Source organism: Podarcis vaucheri (genome assembly GCF_965113315.1).
Source record: "Podarcis vaucheri genome assembly, chromosome: 14".
Taxonomy (NCBI): domain Eukaryota; kingdom Metazoa; phylum Chordata; class Lepidosauria; order Squamata; family Lacertidae; genus Podarcis; species Podarcis vaucheri.
In genome coordinates, this window is record NC_138752.1 from 42,218,185 (window position 1) to 42,241,610 (window position 23,426).

At 44.0% G+C, this 23,426-nt stretch overlaps 1 protein-coding gene across 1 annotated transcript in view; it reads left to right on the forward strand.

Annotated features, from left to right (window-relative positions):
* The first annotated feature begins 96 nt into the window (after positions 1–96).
* The window catches only part of MOSMO (modulator of smoothened), a 47,149-nt gene continuing 23,819 nt past the window's right edge, over positions 97–23,426 (forward strand). Inside the window, exon 1 of the mRNA XM_082199976.1 lies at positions 97–400. Coding sequence (XP_082056102.1) covers positions 295–400 — 106 coding nt within the window. The 5' untranslated portion in view covers positions 97–294. The remainder of the gene's footprint in view (positions 401–23,426) is intronic.

Below are 23,426 nucleotides of genomic sequence, written 5' to 3' on the forward strand. Positions count from 1 at the left end.
AAAGTGTGAAAGGCGCGGGGAGAGATGAGGACGAGGGCGTGAGCTTTCGCTTCCGGGTTGCGCGGCGGCTGCTCGGGTTTTGCTTCCGGCGCCGTCCCGAGTCGGGACGCGGGGGGGGGCCCGAGCCCGCTCCTGTGGCAGCGGCTCCCTGAGGGCGGCGGCGGCGGCGGGGTGACGGCGAGCGCGTCTGCTGCGGAGCCGGAAGGCGAGCCGAGCCATGGAGCCGCGGCTGTGAGGAGCCCCCGGCCCGGGCCCCGCTCTTGGGAAGCCGGGCCGAGGCCGGAGCCGGAGGACATGGACAAACTGACCATCATCTCAGGATGCCTCTTTCTGGCCGCCGACATCTTCGCTATCGCCAGCCTGGCGAACCCGGACTGGATCAACACCGGCGAGTCCGCGGGTGGGTCAAAGCACGGAAGGACCAGGCAGGGCGGGAGGGCAGGAGGGGGTCGGGTCGGGTCTTCTCGGGGCAACGGGGTGGCAGCCTGGAGGCACAAACGCTGCAGCCGCTGTGGCGAGGGGTGGGTGGCTCTGCAGGGACCCGGAGGGGTAAGTGGGGTCGAACCCAAGGCTGCTAAGCGGCTGGCTGCTGCAGGGACCGAGGTGCTGCGCGCTGCGTGGTCTGTTTGTGTTTTGGAAGAAGAAGGGGGGGGGGCGAAGTGCATTGGGAAGAACCGGGGGGGGGGCTGGATCCAGCTCTCCCCACGAGGTCGGTTGTTGTGGAAATCGGGGCATCTAGACATTCACCGTGACCCGACACTGTTCCTGTGTTTGGGGACAGGAGGAGTTCGGGGTTGGGGGCAAGGGTCGTGGCGAGGGACTCCAGCTCCCCAAGCAGTTGGCCACGGTAGGAACCAACGTGCTGGACTTGATGGGCATTTGGCTTGTTTGTGCTTTGGAAGCAGAGGAAGAGCAGGAGGTGAAATACTGGGGCAGGCGGAGGGGCAGAAGGTGTCCATTTGGCCAGATCTTGCTCTCAGAAACATAACCTTTGCCTAGGGTGATTCTTCATAGAAAATTGCTGTCTTGCCTCTTGGTGATTTTGTCATATACTTTCATCATCCCAGTGGAAAGGAGGGTTGAAACACTACCAAATAAAATCTGAGATTGGAGGCTTTTAGCTGGGAAGTCGAGGGAATCAGTGGTTCTGCAGTGGTTAAATAGAACTTCCAGGTTCAGAGGCAGTATGCCAGAGAATATAGAGTACTGGGGTCAACTTTAGAAGCAGTCTGTTACCTTCATGCCTTGCTTATTGGGTTTCCAGGGGCATCTGGCAGCAAATGATATTGGACTAGCTGAACCTTTAGCCAGATCCAGCATAGCTCTTCTTGTATTTGGGAACAGAGAAATAACTCCTCACCCCTTACTACACAGAGTCATCAAGCCATTTCCTTGGAAGGGTAGGAGATGCAGTAAACCCTGTTGGGGGAAACCAATGATGGAGTGGGCAAATATATGAGGGAGGGGTTTGATCATAAAATGAGAATGTATGGGTGAAGGATGGAGCAATTTCATTGTTAAAGTTTCTACTGCATCCTTGTGGCTTTGAGAACTTTGGCTGCAAGTCAGTTAGCAAGGCCCAGAGGTTATCAAGTCTAATCCTCTGTCTGAAGATAGGTCCATCATGACACTAGCCCTCTCCAGTTATTCAACATCTAGCTGCAGCTGAAAATCAGTTATTGTGTAGAATGTGAGTTTACTGAAAATAAATATAATGTTCCACTGTTTGTTGTTAATGGGAGGTTCTGCCTCATAATGTGTTTGAGAAATGAATGTGCAATCCTGGCATGGCGTCTGTGATAATTTACAGAAAAGTAGGAAAACAATTATCCTAACAGCTTGGAAGGGCTGCGCATCAGATAAGCGATGAAAGGCAGATGACACTGGCGAATTATGTGAGTATAAATTGTGTTTAGGCTTGCTATTTAGTCCTTCAAAAATTGTGTATGTTCCTTGCGTATGATGGCACACTAGACTTGCACAGATAATATCATTTTTAAAGGATCAGGGGAATGAAATTTGCATACTAGCATCACTCTGGGTGGGGGAACAATTCTTCCTTTATCCATAAAGGGCAGTCAGTCCAAGCTGTTCCTTGAGATGTGGCAAGTGTGAACAGGGCTGAAAGTAGTGGTTTGGATCCAGAGTTTGTGTGAATGGAAACTGCTTGGGCAAGAGAAGTTTCCTTCACTATGCATCCCCTGAAAAATGTTCTTTCCTGAGGTTCAGCTGAGCTGCCCTGAAATTTTTGGAGTATGGTGTGTGGGAAGAAAATTGGACAGAGACTGCACAAGCACAGAGATAGGCAATGTTGTTGGACTATAACTCCCATCTGCCACAGTAAGAGTGGCCAATGGCCAGAGATGATTGGCATTGTAGTCCCAACAATGTATGGAGGGTATTGCATTGACTACTTCTACCTAAAAAGAGGTACCGTATTTTTCGCTCTATAAGACGCACCAGACCACAAGACGCACCCAGTTTTTGGAGGAGGAAAACAAGAAAAAAAATATTCTGAATCTCAGAAGTCAGAACAACAAGAGGAATCGCTGCACAGCGATCCCTCTTGCTGTTCTGGCTTCTGGGATAGCTGCGCAGCCTGCATTCACTCCATAAGACGCACACACATTTCCCCTTACTTTTTAGGAGGGAAAAAGTGAGTCTTATAGAGCAAAAAATACGGTACTCTGGCTTGAGTAACCTGGGTTTGGAGAGCTTAGAGTTCTTGAAACCTTTTTTTTTTTTTTGCATTATATTGCCCTGATAGGGAGTGAAAGTCAGAGGGGAATAGACAAGGGAAATGCATTACTAGAGAAAGAGAAGTTGAACCTGAAATAAAGGTTGTGTGTGTGTGTGTGTGTTGGATACCAAAAACTGTCTCAACTGTGGTCAGACAACATCTGTGTCATCTTTAGACATGTACTTGCATATTTGACCCTGAAGAAATAAGGGCTAGTCTGCCATCTCTTAATTGTACTAAAGCAGATACATTGTTATGGTGAGATATATTGCTGAAGGAATTGACCCCCCCCCCCTTTTCAGCTTGATGAATCTGAATTGGATCACTATTTGCTTTGTAAATGTGATAATGAGTAGCAGCCACTTGAGGCTATACTGGGATGTCAGCATAGGTTTCATTGGTGCTGGTGTTTAGTTTTTCTGATGCAACTGTAAATGCTAACCTTTTTGTGTGTGGGTGAACTTCCTGAAATAAGGACGTAAATTGCAGTGCTAGAGGGTACAACAACCAGAATAGATTTAATTAATGCCATGGAGTTCACCGCGTTGACATGCAGTTAAGTCTACCTGATACCAGAGGCTTACTGTAGCCCTCTGGGACATTTTATCCTCCTTTTGTCTTATTTCTGACAGTCTTAGTTTTATGATAGCAAGTAGCACTATTTCCTTGGCGTTCTGATGTTTGTGAATCTTGGGAAGTGCTGAGAAAAGGTTTTTTAATTCCAACAATCAGCTAATGAAAGTGGTAAGCACCTCCCCCCCCCATTAGTCAGTTCCTTTTAAGGGTTGGGCTTGTGGGAAAGTGGAAGGCCTTCCAATGATTGTGTGTTCTTTGGAAGCCGGAAGTAGCCTTCTGACAAAGACGGATGACAACTCATTGTTGTATGTATGTGCCCGTGTGATCAATGTGTATGGGATGATTAACAAATTTACTCTGATCAGCTTAGAATCTTATATTTGATCCATGGGAAAAAGGCACTAGGAAATGGAGATGACAGAAGCTGAGAACTACTGCAGCCATTTAGTAAATCTGGACAATATTGCTGTTAAATTTCCTCCCTTTGCTTACGTTTTCTTCTGATCTCTGCTTTGGAACTGCAAAATTTCAGTGTAGGGTTATGCTTCACACATTCTTTAGAAGACAGTGAGTCTCTAAAGTAGATTGTTGCAATCTTATTGTGTGTTTGTTGTTCAAGTTGCATCGTCCCCTGTCCTCCAAATCTCTGTTATCATTTTCATATTTTCATCATTCGATTTGTCAGTTCCATCAGGGCCTAAATAAACGGACCACAACATACAGTGACCTTCCGGTCCTCAAAAGTGCTGTAAAAGCACAAAGACCATTCCATCTTTATGGAATGGAATTCAAGGATTTGGGTCTCCTTACCTTTTGAGGATGGGCGTTGCAAAGCAAGATGGTTAGCAGTGAGGCAGTCATTGGGGACTGGAGCATGTATGGTCGCAGGCATAATAATTCACTCTGCATGAGCTGGATTGCATTTTTTTAAATGCATCAAGGATGTCTCTTACATTGTGTGCTAATGTAATGTTATTGGCCTTCATGTTTTTCCTGAAGTTTAATGCCAGTAGACTTCACTGTAGACGTGATTGTTTATTTAAATATTTTCATTTAGTCACATTTCAATAGTACTGTATATAGTTTATCCGCTTTCTTTGAGGCCTCCCTGTGGTAACAGCAGTTGCTTTCTACTCCTTTTCTTGCTCGCAAGGATGCGGTAGATAAAAACTTGGTAACGTTTGTATCATTATTTGACATGACTGTCCTAAACAACCAGCCATTGTTTTTCTTGGCAAATAAATAAATAAATCACTGGTTGGGTAAATTTTTGTGGAGCCTGCAAAAGTCAGGTATCTTGTTCTGTTTCTGTGTAACAATCGTCACACGCTGCTTTTGACGTATACATTTCCACTGGGCACTGTTCAGCCATTGGATAGAATGCATGCAAACAGCAGCATGATTTAATTTCATAGCAACCTAAAACTGGGCTAATTTCAGTGAAATTGAGGGCACCCGAAAAGTGGCCCTCTCTGGGGAATTCCCTGAGATCCCTGTTCTTTATTTAGATGAAACGAATGTACACCCCTTTTTGGCTGCCTTTAATGGCTCTTCAAAGTGGTTCACAGTAACACAACCAAATGTCGAAACAAAATAAAAAAATTCCTTCCAGTAGCACCTTAGAGACCAACTAAGTTTGTTATTGGTATGAGCTTTCGTGTGCATGCACACTTCTTCAGATACCATGCATGCACACGAAAGCTCACACCAATAACAAACTTAGTTGGTTTCTAATGTGCTACTGGAATGATTTTTATTTTATTTTGTTTTGACTACGGCAGACCAACACGGCTACTTACCTGTAACTACAAACAAATGTGTTTATGAGGTCCTCACAATGACTGTTCCCATGAAGTGTATCCAAGAAGTATGTCCAAGTTGTTTGTGAATATTGTTGTTCTGCTGCCCAGAGAGAATTCCCAAGAAGAGAGAGATTAGCCTGTTCTTTAACTGATTTTCTTGGGAGTAACGGAATCTGTTCATGGTCCTGGGAGGCTAATGTTCACCTGAGTCCTCTCTCTACTCCTTCCGGCTGCTGTTAGTCAGATCAGGGATGAGGAACCTGTGGTCCTCCAAATGTTATTGGAATCCCAACTCCCATCATCTGCTGGCCTGACCAATCATTACAGTTTATGGAAGTTCTAGTCCAATAGCATTTGGAGCACCACGGGTTATTCCGCCCCCCCCCCATCAGCCAGAGGAGGGTCTGCTAAATAGACATTGTAAAAGAAAGCAAGTTTTTCAGGTTAAACATTCTCCCTTATTTGTACTGTACTTCTTTGCTAGTCATTAAATATCAATTAATTTGATGCTTTGGCTGCACTTCACGAACCTTGTGTTTTTAAAACGTGTTGCAAAGCTCCTAAATATCCTTTGTAACCTTAGCAAATCTTAAGCTTCCACTGATTTTTCTCAAGCTCTGTACTGTTTAGTTGGCATTTTGGTGAACTTTGGTTTAGTTTGCTATTTCCCTCTTTCAGTCCTAAAGAGAGAGAAAATTAATAGTCTTAACAGCAGAAGACACCGCAGCGTATGAAAAGAACACTTCATACTATTGCTTTGATACTGAGTGGACATCTGGTATGTTTCTGCTAAAGTGGCATAGTAAAGATTTTAAAGTGTGTCTTTGTTCCAGTGGTAAATACTGTTGCGTCTGGGCGTAAAATGTGTGGTTTTAATACTCTGTTAACAAATTGTGTTTGTATTTGCATGTGGCTCTTCTACCAGTTGGTTCCCAGTTGGGTGGATAAGCAACACAAACTCTGAATTAAAAAAATGCAGTAAGAACAGCAATTAAAAACAGTGGATTGAAACTTTTAGCTTTTTTGGATCCTGTAAACAAAGGATGGGGATCCTGTGGTCTACCAGCTGCTCCCACAATCTCAAACAATCCCAGACAATTGGCAATGCAGGCAGGGGCTGATGGGGGCAGGAGTCCAAAAGCACCTGAAGGGCCAGAGGTTAGAGCATGAACAGGGGTCCTCAGACATGCTCCCTGCATCATCAGATTACATTTCCTTTTAATCTGAGGAGAGAGTGCCTCAGTGCAGACTGACAAAATGGGCAAGGGCTTGCTTTTGACTAGGCTTTCAACATACTTTAAAGAAGTGTGTTGCTTCTGAAGCTCAGCAAAACTGCAGGGAATGAGACAAGTAGCTTAAATAATGCAAACTGCCGCTATGGAAAAGATAGCTCGTGGAATGCAAGATCTAGTTTCTTTGTTATTTCTGAACTATATGAAAGTATTTAGGCTGCAATCTGATGTGCATTTATCTTTGAACTAAGCTCCACTGAACGCAAAGGGGGTTCCTTTCTCAGCACTTTTCCCTGGAGATCTTTTGAACCTTACCAGGAATTAAATCGAAGAATGTGCTCTACCTGTGAGCTTCACTTAAGTTGTGTTGGACCACCATGATATAAATAATAGAATTGGGATCCTTTGCCCCCCCCCAGATGTTGGACTCCAATTTCTATTGACACTAGCCAGTGGGCAGTTAGTGGGAGTTGCAGGGTTCAAAATTAGCGCATTTTGTGCCTAAAGATTCTCCATTTGCAAGCACCTCAAAAAGTCTGGGTGTCATTTTTTTGCGCCTGGCTGACACTCAAGGATTACTGAAATGTATGTGCTTTGAAGCCTCAAAGTGTATGTTAAGGATAGACAATATGTTAAGGAGTTCAACAATAAAGAGTAGCGTGTTTTGAAAACTGAAGTATGGTACCAATATTTTTATTGTAAACACCAAATGAAACATGTATTGACAGTTTCTGCTAAAAATGTGATTTTAACAATGCGTCACTTATGTGAATTGCGTATTAGTTCTGCTTATCAAAATAATAAATAAAAAGTGTTGCCAACCTCTCTCCCCCCCGCAGTGGCGACTAGACATTCTGTTTTGGTGCCCTGCACCCAGGTCCCAGAAGCCGTTTAGCTCCTAGCTTTTCTATCCCAGTTTCCTACACTGGAGAAGTTGTATTCCAACAACATCTGGAGGGCCACGGCTTCCCCATCTGTAGGTGCCTTTATTTAGGGGAGAGGGAAGTTGTGCAGAAGAGATGTTTGACATTTTAAAGCTGTAACTTGATTGCTGGAAACTGGAAGCACTTGTGAGTTCTAATTGCCTGTCCCCGCCCCAAAGCAAACCGCTTTTCAATGTATCAGAAGGGAAGCTTGTGTGTTTATGAAAGCTCATAATGAATGCCTGTGCCTTCAATTATATTTCAAGCAGTAGTCAAGCAGCTGCCTTGGGAGCATCTGTTCAGTGTCAGTGCGCAACACAGAAAGTAACTGCGTTATACCTGTCGTGAAATTTAGATGCTAAATCCCTGCGGGTAACTCAGCAAAATGAGGAACGCTCACAACCACTTAGACTGATACATATTTTCACATATGGCCATATTGGCTGCAATTGATATTTCAGGCATGCCGCCGTGTTGACTTGTGTGCAGCTACTGTTAAATAGTAAACTTCAGTTGGCTGTGCAACTGTGAAATGTAATATTTTTTTTTTTACAAGTGACCTTGCTCCTCTTCTCATTTAAACAGCCCTGTAAGCTGAGATACTGTGACAGTAATAAGTTATGAATTTTAATGATGTATTTTAACTGCCAAAATAGTTTACTTACACTGGCATCTTCCAGCTTTCCTAGAGCATTTTCCATATGGACAGTTGGTAGTTTATCAAGCTGTTAATCAAAGAATACGGTCTTGGGATTGGTTGCTGTGCTGCATACTTAAAACAGGTCTATTACAGTAAAAAGTTGCCTTCCTCTGAGTTAGACCATTGGACCATTTCGCTCAGTATTGGCCACACGGACTGGCAGCAGATCTCTAGGGCATGGGTAGGCAAACTAAGGCCCCGGGGGCCAGATGTGGCCCAATTGCCTTTTTAAAAATTTTGTATTCATTTTTTATTTTCGTTCATTACATACCGTATTTTTCGCCCTATAAGACGCACTTTTTCCCCCTCCAAAAATGAAGGGGAAATGTGTGAGAGTCCTATGGGGCGAATGCAGACTCCTTGGCTTCAGCGATAGCAACACGAAGCCTCCGAAGCCTGCGCTCCGGAGGCTTCGCGTTGCTTCCGCTGAAGCCAGGAGAGTCTGCTGTTTGAGGCTGGCGGTGGGGGGAAGCAGCGCTTCCCCCAGCGCCAGCCCCAGAGGATGGGGGGCAGCAGGAAGGCGCGCGACGCCTTCCCGCTACTCTCCAACCCTCCTTTGGGCTTTTGCGGGAGATGGGGGAATTCCCCCACCTCCCGCAAAAGCAGGCAAAAGCCGTGCGCTCTTTAAAGGGGCTCCCCGGCTTTTCTACGAGGGGGGGAATTCCCCCACCTCCTAGAAAAGCATGCAGGAGCCTTGCACCCTTTAAATAGCGCGCTGCTCTTGGGGGCTTTTCCCCGAGGAGGGAGAAGGGACTGACTGGCCCTTTCAGTCCCTTCTCCCTCCTGGTCGAAAAGCCCACAGGAGTCAAGTGGGGCTCCTGTGGGCTTTTGCGGGAGGTGGGGGAATTCCGCCACCTCCCGCAAAAGCAGGGAGAAGGTCTTGGAATAGCGCACAGGCTGCGTGCAGCCTGTCCGCTGCTCCCAGAGCTGCGGAGGGGAAATAATATTTTTTTCCTTGATATCCCCCCCTGAAAACTAGGTGCGTCCTATGGGCCGGTGCGTCTTATAGGGCGATAAATACGGTACATCTCAAATTCTTAACATTTGCTATATATTCCTCCCTCCCTCCCCTCCAAGACTTCCCCAACTTTTGTTTCTGTTTTTTTCTATTTTCACCCACTTTGCTATCTCTCAACAGAAAAAGTTATTAAAAACATAACATCAAACCCTGAAAACATAGAAATAAAATTAAATACATCATCTTATTTCACAGTCTTCCAAACATTTTCTGATGCGAATAATGTGAATGTTTATTTAAATCCTGCCATCAAGTTGATTGCCTTTCTTTGTTTCTGCAAATATAATATGAATGGTTTCCAATCTTTTTCAAAGTCTCTGTTGTCTTTTTCTCTTAGTCTTTCTGTCATTTTTGCCAGTTCTGCATAGTTCTGAAATCGCCTTCTAGATCCAGCCCGCGGACGGTCCAGGAATCAGCGTGTTTTTACATGAGTAGAATGTGTCCTTTTATTTAAAATGCATCTCTAGGGTGTTTGTGGGGCATAGGAATTTGTTCGTTTTTCTTTTCTTTTCAGAATATAGTCCAGCCCCCCACAAGGTCTGAGGGACAGTGGACCAGCCCCCTGCTGAAAAAGTTTGCTGACCCCTGCTCTAGGGCTTCAAACAGGGAGCATTTCCCAGAGATGCTGGGGATTGAACTTGGGACCTTTTGCTTGCAAAGAAGATGCTCTGCAGCTGAGCTATGACCCTTCCTCAGCATTGCACCTTGCATTTTGCACATTTGCGCTTTACAAGTAGGTGCAAAACAGCAGTTGTGTTTCCTTACTTACGGCATTACAACTGGGGATATTCTCAAACTTCTTAAGTCTATAAATGGAATGTAGTAAGGAGCAGAATGAAAAATCTACATTTGTGGTATTCACTTCAGCATTGGCTGCATTAAATGGGAAAGCCTGGCCACAGCGCATCATGCATTAGTTATTTCGAGAGTCAATTACTGCAATGAACTTTATATGGGGCTCCCCTTGAGCTTGATCTGGAAGCTGCAGTTAGTGCAGAATCCTGCAGCATGATTGCTGATAGGAGTGAGACCTTGTCAGCATATAACCCCTGTGCTCCAAGATCTGTACTGCTTGTCAGTTGTCTACTGGTCCAAGTTCAGTGTGTCACTATTAGCATATAAAGCCCTTAGCAACTTTTTAGCACCATTTTTGTTTAGATAAGCCTACTCAGAAATCTGGAATGTTGACGTGTGCTTTAATGTGTTTTTAGGTTTTTGCTGGTTTTAATTTTTGAATGTTTTAACTGGATAGCTCAGTTGGTAGAGCATGAGACTCTTAATCTCAGGGTCATGGGTTCTCGCCCCACCTTGGGCAAAACATTCCTGCATTGCAGGGGATTGGACTGGATGACCCTCGTGGGTCTTCTCTTGTGAAATAGTTGTTCTTAACTGTTTTTACATATATTTTTTATTACCAGTGTGGTGTAGTGGTTAAGAGCGGTGGACTCGTAATCTGGTGAACTGGGTTTGATTCCCTGCTCCTCCACATGCAGCTGCTGGGTGACCTTGGGCTAGTCACACGTCTCTGAAGTCTCTCAGCCTCACTCACCTCACAGAGTGTTTGTTGTGGGGGAGGAAGGGAAAGGAGAATGTTAGCCGCTTTGAGACTCTTCTTCTTCTTTTTGTAAACAGCTTTAATGCAGGTTTCCTTGCAATCCAACAGCATGCAAATTTTATTAAATACATAAATAACAGTAAGTCGTGGTTTATTATGAATGAGCTGCATTTGCTTCAGATTCACTCCTTCTATGTTGCCAATGAGATAGTAGCTTCCCGTTTTGCCCAAACCAGGAATCATGTTTATTAAAATCAATCATTTATTATATTTTTATCCCACCTTTTCCCTGAAGAGTCTTTGCCCTTGGGGAAGACCTTGGTCTGTACGCATTGGGCAATCTTTACAAAATTAAACTACAATATTTGAGCACCAGCTGGAGACCAGTTTCATCCTTTCCTCTTCAGAGTTATCAGCAGATCCAGAAAGGTTCAGTCCCTGCTTTTTCAAGCTCATGCAGATCAGAGACTGGGACAAATGCTTCTTTATAGCCAGCGAGGAGGTAACAGTTGAAGTCCAGTTGTGTGATCTCTTCCCCGCCCGAATGCATGGTTGTCATCCTCACAGCAGATTTATTAAACTCTTTACAGTCAGCTAGATGGTTTCTGCCTCACCCTTGAGGAAGCGTGGCTCTAATGAAATCTGTCTTCCACATTTACGTGGTATTGCCAAATAAATAGGAGTAATAAAGAGAAGACATTAAGTTGATGATATTGGTTCCTCCATCTGAAACAAGAGCAGCTGAATAAAACATTTAATATAGCTGTTGCCTGATAATCAGGTTAGGGTTAATATTTGGCACAAAAACTTAATTTTGCTTGGTTCTTCTAAACTAATATGCCTTTGAAATTAAGCATTTATCGTTACGCACTTCAAAATGTTCTGTAATGCGCTGGTAACATATACTGGTGAGTGGCATTACAGTGAAGGCTCTCAGAACTCTTATTTGCTGGCACGATCTGCAAAGTCTATAACATAGCTCACCCTGATGTGCTTTATATAGTGCACAAAACCTTCTTCAGTGGTGTTTCCTTTGTAGCTCTTCTTTGTAGCTGAAGAAATGTAAAATTTTCTGGGTATTACATTGTCCTAGGTGAAATGGTTTGCATTTTTCCTGAGTTCTCTTTGATGAGGGCATATACATAGGAGGCCTGGAGATGTAAGGAAGATAACGGGATTGCCCTTTGATTTGTATTGAAAGCACAAAATAAAACTTGCACTTAATTTCTTGGCATACCAGCTGCAGCACATGTCTTCTGAGGTCATAGATTTTGCCAAACCTCTATAGGAGGTAACCGAGTTCCTCTTTTTTATTTTGAGATGGAAGGTTTAATTTGTATATTCTCCTGTTTTAAAAAGCTGTTTGTACAATAATATATTTTAACTTTTGATTGAGAGCTTTGATTCAGCTGGTGGGGTGGGGGAGGCACCCAGATTTAGTAATGAAATGTTCCAGCATGGTGCTTGCATTTTAATGCCCACTAAAATAAAATAAAATATTGTTTCGGTGTCTCCGAGGAGGATGCATAGTTGAAACATTTAGGCAATTTTCATATAATAAATAAAGTGCCTGAAAAGTAGCAATTTAAGTCCTGTTTCTCTCCTTTTTCTGTCATCATTACATACATCAAAAGTATTGGAATAAAGGAAAGCAAATCATATGTAGCCTTTGGCGTTGGCTGATTCTCATAAATGCAGAAAATTGCAGACTGATTTTATTGCAATACTGTTGAGAGATTTTATTGCTTTAGTATGGATTCAGTCCTTCCCGTTGGGTATGAATGGTTCCCCCCCTTTTTAAATAGGGTGGCCATCTCCTAATCCCATATGCTCACTCATAATATTTGATAAATCAAATGGAATGTCAGTGTTTCTAAGCCTGGAAACAAGATCTAATTGTGGGTTTTAACAGCCTTCTCCTCCATATTGCCAGGTCTGCAGAGGTGCCTGGTTGTCTAGTGGATTAAAAATTTGAGACTAGCACCTAGGAATCTGAAGGTGCATAATCCCACCCACCCACCCACCTATCCTATACTGTACTGCCAGTGATAGGTATGTTAAGCCTGGCCACAACTAAGGTGTAGTTCAGTTATACCCCACCCCCTTGTTGATAGGGAAGTGATTTTGCATCTATATTAAGGACTAAGCTCATGAACATATTACTGTATCTTGAAATGTAAATAGCGGCCAAGAGGAAGTCTGAGTAGCCTCGTGACTGTAGGGATCTGGACAAAAAACCATCTCCTTGGAGCGATTGTTTGCATTTCAAGAGAAGCTTCCACTTTATGTCCTCGGAGGTTTCCCTTGAAATGTATATAGCAGCTTCAGAGAGATGATTTTTGTCAGGTCTGAGGCAGGAAGGAGAGGGAGAGGTCAGCTTCTGTTTCACACACACACACACACACACACACACCCCAAGCATGCTCAGTTTTTCCAGGGACTGCAGTTTTCATAAAATTAAAGCTTGTGTATTAATTTCATCCATGCAATTAATGCCTAGTTTGGCCCTAGGCCATGGGCATTGTATGTGACTCACTGTATGGTTCTTCCCCTCTCCCAACCCCAGTGGTCACTCTTCTTCTTACTGGAAGGTGTCCAGAAAGTACCATTGTCAATTCCTTGTTGAGGGGTCAACACAGCCGATCATAATGTAAACCCAATAATTGCACCAGATTCAAGCGATTGGAAAGATCGCTTCCAAGAAAGATGATTTTTAAAATTATTATTCTTGTCTAAGCCACCAAGACTGCTTACCACTGGGCAGTGACTTTCAGATTTTTCTGCAAATCATATGTAGTCTGATGCAGAATTGATGAGCATCAACCTGATGAGTGAACGAAAGAATCTTGGCTTAGATGTTTAGGAACGAAAAGGACTTGGAGGGGAATTTTAGTGGTCAAGACATAGACCCGTTTCTTTCTCTCTCTCGCTATGTTTCCCAGTCTATGCATTTGTTCCCCAGAATATAAAAAAGGTGGCGTAAACCTATACAAGTTGTTTGTTGTTACTACATAATTAGCTTAAAAGAAGCCACACATCATCCAATTGCCAAGTAAACCTCATTGGAAAAATGTGATCTGTTAATGACTCCTGGCTTATTAAAAGCAGTTTCCCTTGGAGTCAGTACTTGCACATGAATAGGATTATATAAAACATTGACTTGCATTTCTGCCAGAGTTAGGAAGAACTGTGGGTCACACTTTTCAACTTGGCCTACTTTCCTTCTTTAAAATAGGTAGCAGAGGAACTGTTCAAGTTTTCCTCCCTTTTTAATTTCTTTCCCTTTGACAGTCTTGTAACAAAAGTAGCTAGATGTAGTTCTTTTCTTCTGCTGTGGTTTGCACTAGCTGGCCAACTGAGCTCCAGTGCTTTGAGGCAAAAGTTGCACATAATTCTGACTTCTGTTGCAATGACTGGGGCTTAATCCCTGCTGTGTAAGTGTTGTATTTGAAGAGTTGGGCTATGATAATCTGAGTCAGAGAAAAATGGCCATAGTGATCAAAAGCTTGAATACAAATGAATGAAATAACAAGGGAAGAGAATCCCATTCATATTTTAAATAGCTCTTTGTGGACTCAGGAACTCTTGCCGCATACATGTCAACATTTTCATGAACTGTTTGACCTATGCATGCCACCGTCCTGTTGAATGTTGCCCAAGGTTCATTGGAAGAAATCCTCCATCTGAACAAAATTCTTGACTCAAGGTCAAAGTGCAACTTGAATTTTGATAGTTCTAAAGATGAGTAGCTGTCAAGTGTTATCTGTGCACGTACAAGGATGTGTAGTCTGTTCAAAGGGATGGCTGACGGTATGCAAGATATTCTGCAGAAGTTACATATTGCCAGTGACTAACGGTCAGCTAATATCAACAACCTCAGATATGCAGATGACACAACCTTGATGGCAGAAAGTGAGGAGGAATTAAAGAACCTTTTATTGAGGGTGAAAGAGGAGAGCGCAAAATATGGTCTGAAGCTCAACATCAAAAAAACGAAGATCATGGCCACTGGTCCCATCACCTCCCGGCAAATAGAAGGGGAAGAAATGGAGGCAGTGAGAGATTTTACTTTCTTGGGCTCCATGATCACTGCAGATGGTGACAGCAGCCACGAAATTAAGAGACGCCTGCTTCTTGGGAGGAAAACAATGACAAACCTAGATAGCATCTTAAAAAGTAGAGACATCACCTTGCCAACCAAGGTCCGTATAGTAAAAGCAATGGTTTTTCCAGTAGTGATGTATGGAAGTGAGAGTTGGACCATAAAGAAGGCTGATCGCCGAAGAATTGATGCTTTTGAATTGTGCTGGAGGAGACTCTTGAGAGTCCCATGGACTGCAAGAAGATCAAACCTATCCATTCTTAAGGAAATCAGCCCTGAGTGCTCACTGGAAGGACAGATCGTGAAGCTGAGGCTCCAATACTTTGGCCACCTCATGAGAAGAGAAGATTCCCTGGAAAAGACCCTGATGTTGTGAAAGATGGAGGGCACAAGGAGAAGGGGACGACAGAGGACGAGATGGTTGGATAGTGTCTTCAAAGCTACCAGCATGAGTCTGACCAAACTGCGGGAGGCAGTGGAAGACAGAAGTGCCTGGCATGCTCTGGTCCATGGTGTCACAAAGAGTCGGACATGACTAAATGACTAAACAACAACAACAACAACAACAGTCAGCTATGATGATTATATTTTGAAGAATTTGTGGAATAGATTTGGCTGCCTGAGGATCTCTGCTTGCTCCACCCCCACCTCTTTTTAGCATTTTTTCATCTTTAGTTAAGCATTGGAGGGGCAGAACATCAGTCCCCTCTCTACAGCTTCCCTATCATCCTTCACTTCATTTCTCCCTCTACCATCCCAGTCCATACCTTGTGTTAGAAGTTAACCAGGCTCCAGGCACATTTTGCGACCGACATGGGTCCAGTTGTGACCATGTGGAGATCTCTGGCTGCCAGGTTGGTAATTGGGGAAAGCAAAAGACCGCATGGAGAAGGATCTGAAATATTTTTCTTGAAGCTTGAATTAGGTTTTTATCTGGATTGTTTTATTTGACGTTTTAATGTGTTGTAAACTGCTTTGAGATTTGTTATTTAATATTTAATGGTATAGAGATGATGGTGGTGATGGTGATGATAATGATGATAATAAACAACTTCACTGTAAAAAAGAGAAGGCACCTGCCTAGCAGAGTGGTTGTGTACACAAAGAGGGGCAGGAGAACCTGTTCTGAGCTTCCTGGAGGAGGGTAGATATGCTACTAGCAATTTCAAATTTTGCAAGGACACATGATAAGGAAGCTGGTGGGTTTCTGTGCTCAGCGATGCAATGAATTCTTCCTCCAGCTGGCTCCACTCAGTAGATGTTTTGGCTTTACCATAAAGTGCAAGGTAGTAGTTTGGGTTTTCTACAGAAGTATGGTCATTTTCCCCATAGAGGTGCATGGCTATTTTTCATTTATGTCAGATAAGGTGAAGATGTACTCATAGTCTATAAACAGGGCAAAAAGGCTAAATCTGCCAGTGGCAGCTTGTATTTATCCCATAAAATTCAATCTGACAACTGAGCCACAGAGGTTGTTGATAGATGCTGCTCTTCATAATTTAGTCTACTCTTTGGTTGCATTTCCTAGTTGTGTTGGAGAATGCACACAGAGAAGTTGTGAGACAGGTTTTTTTATATATATTTGTATTATTTTGATACGTTAAAATTGAAAGCTGGAATGGAATTGCTTTATTGGCATACTTTATTCAATCTGCGTGATTTTATTCTGAGTTCAGAAATTAGTGGGGCATTTCCGATTTTTGGCTGTATAGCTGGGTCAGAGTTACTAGCATTCTATTCTTTTCTGGATAATGTCCCTGAAATTGGGCAGGCTTCACAGTGCAGAATGAGAGCTGCTGTACCATAAATAAAGCATCATATGAAGATGCAGCAGGAGCTCCATCTTTCAACCTTTTCTGGAGAGCTTCCCAACTCCTGCATCCCCTTCTCTGGGAAGTCGGCCACACGTCAACCACAACGCATGCCTGCATTGGAGATGTCAGCCACCGGTAAGTTCATTTCAATCTTCCTTACAACCTTTCTGAACAAGGTACCTTCCATATGTTTTGGACTACAACCCCCATCAGGCCTTGTCAGCATGGCTAATGGTTGGAAATGATGGGAGTTGTAGTCCAACAACTTCTGAGAAACCAGCAGCTTGGGATAGTCTGCCGTTTACTATTTGCCCATCTTTTCCACCTTAGATATTTCAGTTGACTTGAGACTTAACGCTCACGGGATGCTGGGTTTATACTGGTTCTGTACAGTGAGGTTGTTCATGCAGAACCACTGTCAGATTTCCTCATGCTAGCAGGCCCTTGATTCATCAGATTCAGTATTGATTGCCTTTCCCATCATCTGCTACCTGGTGGGAGATGTTAGGTGTGAGATCTGGGACATTTTGTATTCAAAGCATTTCTCTACTACTGAGCTATGGCCCCTGAGGATGGACAGTTGCTATCTTTGGAGAGTTCCACCTGTGGGCTCCATTATGTATACAGTTGTACTTTGGATCCCGAATGCCTTGGTACTCTGACATTTTTTATCCCAAATGCCACAAACCCCGTAGGGAGTGTTCCTGTTTGCGAACGTTCTTTGGAACCCGAATGTCCAACGGAGCTTCTGCGCCTTCCGATTGGCTGCAGGAGCTTCCGTCAGCCAATCAGAAGCCACCCTTTGTTTCTGAACATTTTGGAAGTCGAATGGACTTCCAGAACAGATTCCATTCAACTTCCAAGATACGACTGTGTTCCTTAATGTCTGTCCTGTTGTTCAGCACCTTTACAAGAGGCTATGAGGCAAGGTCACTGGTGTGCCTGGGCCCCATCTGCACAAAGCATTTAGATCAATATCTTGCCACTTTGAACAGTCATGGTTCTATTTCCACTTCCAGATTTTAACCTTGCAAGAACTCTGTGGGGTTGTGACTGGCCCACATTACCCAAATAGCTTCATGGCTGAGTTGGGTATTTGAGTCTGGGTCCTCCAGTCCAAACTCAAGGCTGGACTGCTGTAGTGTTCCTCCAGTCCTAGTTCAGGTTTCTCCCCTTACTGTATGGCTACCAGCTTCATCATGGCCTCCCACCTAGATTTTGTTGGTTTGGGGTGGACAGTGTATTTTGGTGATAATTAGGAAAACATTTTTAATAATGCTGCTTTCTGTTTTCAGGTAGTGCTCAACAGAGTGGAATGCAGAACAGTCCTGAAGATGAGAGTTCAGACATGATTAAAACATGTTGTCAAGCTGCTGATGACATCCATGGCCCCAGCGCAACTTGTTACCAAAGAGAGAGGCTGTGGCAAGCAAAACTAGAAGGTTCAAGAGGAACTGCGCCTGGGATAGCAGAAGACAACCAAAGTGTGTGAGAAACCAAAAGCCTGGACTTCTCCACAGTCTCGTGTTGGGTTGAAAGGAGTAGATCCATGAGAATTTGCCCAGATTAATGATGGGCTAAAGCCTGTGTAGGGGACGCGGGTGGCGCTGTGGGTTAAAGCCTCAGCGCCTAGGGCTTGCCGATCGAAAGGTCGGCAGTTCGAATCCCCGCGGCGGGGTGCGCTCCCGCTGCTCGGTCCCAGCGCCTGCCAACCTAGCAGTTCGAAAGCACCCCCGGGTGCAAGTAGATAAATAGGTACCGCTTACCAGCGGGAAGGTAAACGGCGTTCCGTGTGCTGCGCTGGCTCGCCAGATGCAGCTTTGTCACGCTGGCCACGTGACCCGGAAGTGTCTCCGGACAGCGCTGGCCCCCGGCCTCTTGAGTGAGATGGGCGCACAAACCCCAGAGTCTGTCAAGACTGGCCCATTCGGGCAGGGGTACCTTTACCTTTAAAGCCTGTGGTGGAGGTGGTTGCCTGGTTCAGACATCACAGAGTTACTCCGTGGTTTGTTGAAGCATAAAAGACCCGTGAGCTATAGTGCTTTCTCCCTTCTTTTCCTTCTGAAGTCCTTCCCTGCAGAGGAAACTTACTAGTTTCTAAACCACATTTTCCTTGAAGCCCAGACAAGGAAACTGTGGTTAAAATGTAATCTTCAAATCAGGATCAGGTTCTGGTTTTACAATCTTGATTTGTAGGGAGTTCTTAAACCATGATTTCCTGGTTCAGACACCGGAGGAAAGTGCCGTTTAAGAAACCAGAAGGTCTCTATGGCCAGGTGTACAGGAGGTGGAGTGAGAGAGTTGAGTGTACACAAAGCCTGTCGCTGTTAATGCTTGTTGATTCTTTAGCGTATCATGGTTTGTTGGAGGGGCTTTTTACATCTGATGCAGGCCAGTGCATTGCTTCCGTCCCCTTCGCAAGCAAGGAGACATTATGCAATCCTTGCCTGCCTCTTGTTTCCCCCCAGCTTTGCCCTGCGTATGACAGCAAGAAGAATCTAGGCTTTTACAGCAGTTTGGCAAAGCCCTTTCCAACTCCCATATGAAGAAGGCTGCTGAAATATCATTCACAGATTCCCATAGAGTGCTTGCTATCGGCGGCAGTGGGTGGAATGAGCAGAATACTCTTGGGGTGTTCTGCAGAGCAATGCCTGTGAAAATTATGTGCAGATGGAGTGGAGCCTGCGTCATTGGCACGTGTGGTGCCAGAAGTAGCAAGACGACAGTGGAGCCCTGTGATACAGCAGAAGCATACAGGACCTCATCCTTCTGGAAATGTGGGCAGCGCTAATGGGCCTTTTCGTGCCTATTCTTTCCTATTGTAACAAGAGCTAGAAGTTTGCCTTTCGTATCCATTTCAAAAGGCATTTTCAGGACTGCAGACGCTACCAGACTTCAGTACATTTTATCGTTGAAACTACATTTTGCAGCATTCTTCCATGTCAGTTTCTTGACAGTTCTTCATTCCACAAAAATACAGAAGCAGAAGTGTTGAGAGTGGGGCATTGCTTTTAGTCCTGTTCTCCCCGCACTGTCTACCCAGGCTTGCTGGTATTGCTGTTTTCCTTTGTGAACCCTTTCTAGCTCCAGATGCAAAAAAGGATGCATCTGGCAGAGCCTTCTGCCCTTTTCTGTGGCCAAGGAAATGCAGTGGACATCGTCTAAGAAAGGGAACTTGAACAGTTTAGCACTTTTAACAGCCATAGTATGTTGCTTCATTTTCCAAGACAGCTGGCTACCAATCCCTGCCCAGATATGTCAGAGATCAGGAGCCTGAAGCCTTCCAGATGTTGTTGGATTTCAGCTCTCACCAGCCCCAGCCAGCACAGTCAGGGATGATGAGAATGGTAGTCTAACATCTGGAAGGTTACAGGTTCCTGCTTCCCTGAGAAGATGTACAAGGTAGGTGGCCGTGGGCCACTGACCTGGTAAACTGGCCACTCGCCTGGCCTGGCCAGCAAGCTTCCTGACTGTATTCACCTATATAAAGATGTTGTGAGAAACAGACATTGAAATGCGTCTCTTCCCCCCCCCCCATTCCCAAAACCTTTATTTAAAAGGTATATATTCCATACTTTTAATGGCGGTGCCACACTGGCTGTCGATTGCACTGCAAAATCTCCCAGTTATATTTCAATTCTTGCAGCTCCTGTTCTTGCATACCTTGTTTGCCTTCTCAAGTGTCTTAATGTGCCTACATGTATTGGATTCTCCTTTAAGGTGTGCATTTGGTTCGCCTCTCTGTCATCTTCCAACAGTCTCCCCCCCCTTTTGAAACACTTTTCAGGTGTTGTTCTCAAAAATCGTGTTGGTTTGGCATCAACGCTGTTCAGGTCTGGGTGTGTCAGAATCCGACAGAGGACCATCTTGAGATTGTCTCCCATGTGAACAGCTTTCCCTTTCCCTGTGCATTGCCATATCTTCACTGCAGGGGTGGAAGACCTGTGGTCCTCCAGATGTTGAACTACAGTTCCCATCATCCCTGACCATGGTGACTTGTGCTCATTTGGAATGGGAGTCAAGCAACATCTGGAAGGGGACAGGTTCTCCATCCATTCTTTGTTGTGTCCAAATATAACGCGTTAGCACCAAATGCAGGCTTGCTATTGTAACGCTACTAACGCCCCAGTTTATTTACCTCTCCCTGGATGGTCTTTGCTGGCAATTTTTTTGCATGGCTTATCAGGCGTTTTAGTGATTCTTGGTGACAAAGAGTTGTTTACAGTAGTTTGTTGGACTGTTGAAATTAAAATGCAGATCAAACAAGAAAAAAAATCCAGCACTCAGCAGCAAGATTGGCAACAGATGTTTTTATAACATTATGAAAGTCTAAGTTTACGAGCAGATCAAGTGGAACAGAGCTACAGAAGGGCTATACTGGGGCCAAGGATTGTGTTCAGTAAAATTCCACTACTGCTCACAATGCCATTAACAGTTTCTTTAAAAATTGGGGCAATGTATCCCTTACATTTTGGTATGCCAATTATTTTCAGTCTATAGCCTTGCTTTCACTCCAAAATAAATCTGTGATCTGTAGTTAAGTACTTATGGGTGGGTTTTTTATTTTTTTATTTTTGGCTTTCTCAAAAATAGTCCAACTTAGCAAGTTTCTGGAATAGAAATGGAGTCCCAGTTACAAAGTGTGAAAACACTGAATCTTGCATTTTGTTCGAAGTTCTTCACACATATCTCTTTAAATTTCCAGGGTTTCCTTTCTCCCATTCAGGTTAATTGGTTCTCTTTAGGCAGTTTTATTAATGTTGGCTCAAAATCTGTCCGCATTTTGCACAGAAAGGATTTATAGGAACTTTCCTTGACCGAAATTGGATCTTGTTGAGGCGTTATGTGTGCAGGGAGACCCATTCAGAAAAAGGGGGAGAAGGCCAAGGTTTTGTTTGAGTTTTGTAAATTGACTACTTTCTGACCCACTTATTTTTAAAATGGGATGCAGGAGCTAGTTCCCACAAAAGTGTAGAGTCTAGATGTTCTCACTCAATATTACCTTGCTTTTATGTTTTTAATATTTTTCTTTCTTGGTTCTCTTATTTTGAGAGTGGATCCTGTCTTGGGTCACATCCACACCATAGATCTAAAGCACGTGGCTTCCCCAAAGAATGGTGGGAACTGTAGTTTCATCTCCCACAGAGCTACAATTTCTAGCACTCTTAAATTACAGTTCCTGAGATTCTTTGAGGGGAAGCCATGTGCTTTAAATCTGCTTTACATGTGTAGATGTGACTTTGTTTCTAATTCTCTCATTACTACCTGTGGGAGACTCAGATGACATTTCTAGCCTGCCTTTTGGATCCTGTCATAAAACAGTTTAAAAGGAACAGGATAAAGAAAGCCACAAAATATGGAACCACCCAGAACCTGATAAGTATGTCAGTCAGTTGAGTATAAATGATGTTGACTGCTGAAACAGCCAGGTTTTCACAGCTTGCCAGAAGCCAAGCAGATGGGAAGCCCGGCAGTCAGTCCTCCTCCAAAAGGGCATTTCAGGGTCCGGGTGCCATGACCAAAAAGGCTCTGTCTCTTGTGCTTGTTTTGCCAAATGTAAGATGGGCAGAAAACACAGAGCAGGGTTTCGTTCTGAGGCAGCGTTGGGGTACCTTTCTCAGCCCAAGGGATGCATTATTGCTGACCTGCTCCTGATACCCGCTCTTGACTTGTGGTCTCTGGGGAGACCCACAAGGGGCAGATAGAAAGACCTTAGGAGTCTTGTTTGGCCCCTCGGCCTGAGGTTCTGCATCCATTTTCCAAGTGCATAGGCAGGGGGTGGACTGGTCTTCTTGTGCTTATAGGGGCAGAGAGGGCCCTGTGTCTTTTCTGTGCTGTTGCTTGCTGTTACTAGCCACCTGGCACGTGCATTTTGAAGAGGACAAGCCTTCAGAGAAGCCTTGCAAACTTGGTTCAAATGATAAGACTTTTGACCCACTTGTGTTGGTCAGGAAGCCTGTGTCCTTGTTCCACAGAGGTCCTGTTCTGATGAAAGAGCTCTGAGCAACTATGAATCTTGAGACCCTGCCGGTATATTTGTGTATGTGTGTATTAAAAATGGAATCATGTTGATGGACTCCCCTTGCTGGGACAACTAACATAGCATGTTTCTGAGTTGCACAGAGCACTGCCTAGTATTCGTGTCTGGGGTTCTCCTTGGTAGCCTAACTGAAGGTGACTTTCAGACTTATGAGTACTTGCATGCATGTATACTGTCCATGACTGTAATAAACACCATAAAGTGTGAGCAGGAAGAGTGTGTTGGGTGCCTGGTTTGAAAAACAACCAACTCAGTGTTCTGATGTGTGTCTATAGCAGATCCCTGTGTTAAATAGTCTCATTCCCTGCAGAAGAGTATTCACTGGGAGATACCAATTTGTACCCTGCTTTGGTACAATACACTTTGAGGTATCCCAAAACTCTGGGCTATTTTGTGAAGCTAATTGTTGGAAGAAGGCTCATTGTTTTTGCTATTATGATATTTATTTTTGAGCTTTTATATTGTAAACTGCCTTATGATCCTTGGATGAACAGCAGTATAAAACTTTAATAAATGCTACTGCTACTACCACCATGTGAAATTGTTAGATGTTTTTCAAACATGAAGCAACTCAAGAGGAAAGGTATAGGCCAGCCAGATTTTGGAGGAAAGGGGTTGAGTTGGAGATATGTCAAGGTGACTACTTAAAGCTGTAATATTATACTCCTTACCTATGAGTAAGCCTCTTTGAACACAACGCGGGTTATGTCTGAGTGTAGAATTGCACTGTAAATATAAACATGGGAAGACTAGAGTATCGGATGAAAGGACATTCACATGAGGGGCAGCTGGAGGGGGGCAAGGGAATTAGTTAGGTGTCCTTTGGACATGGGTAGTTGTAGAGGAAAAATGTTCAGGGAAGAGCCTAGAAAGAAGAAAAAAACAATTGCAGAGCATCAATTCAGTGGAAACGTCTGAAAACAC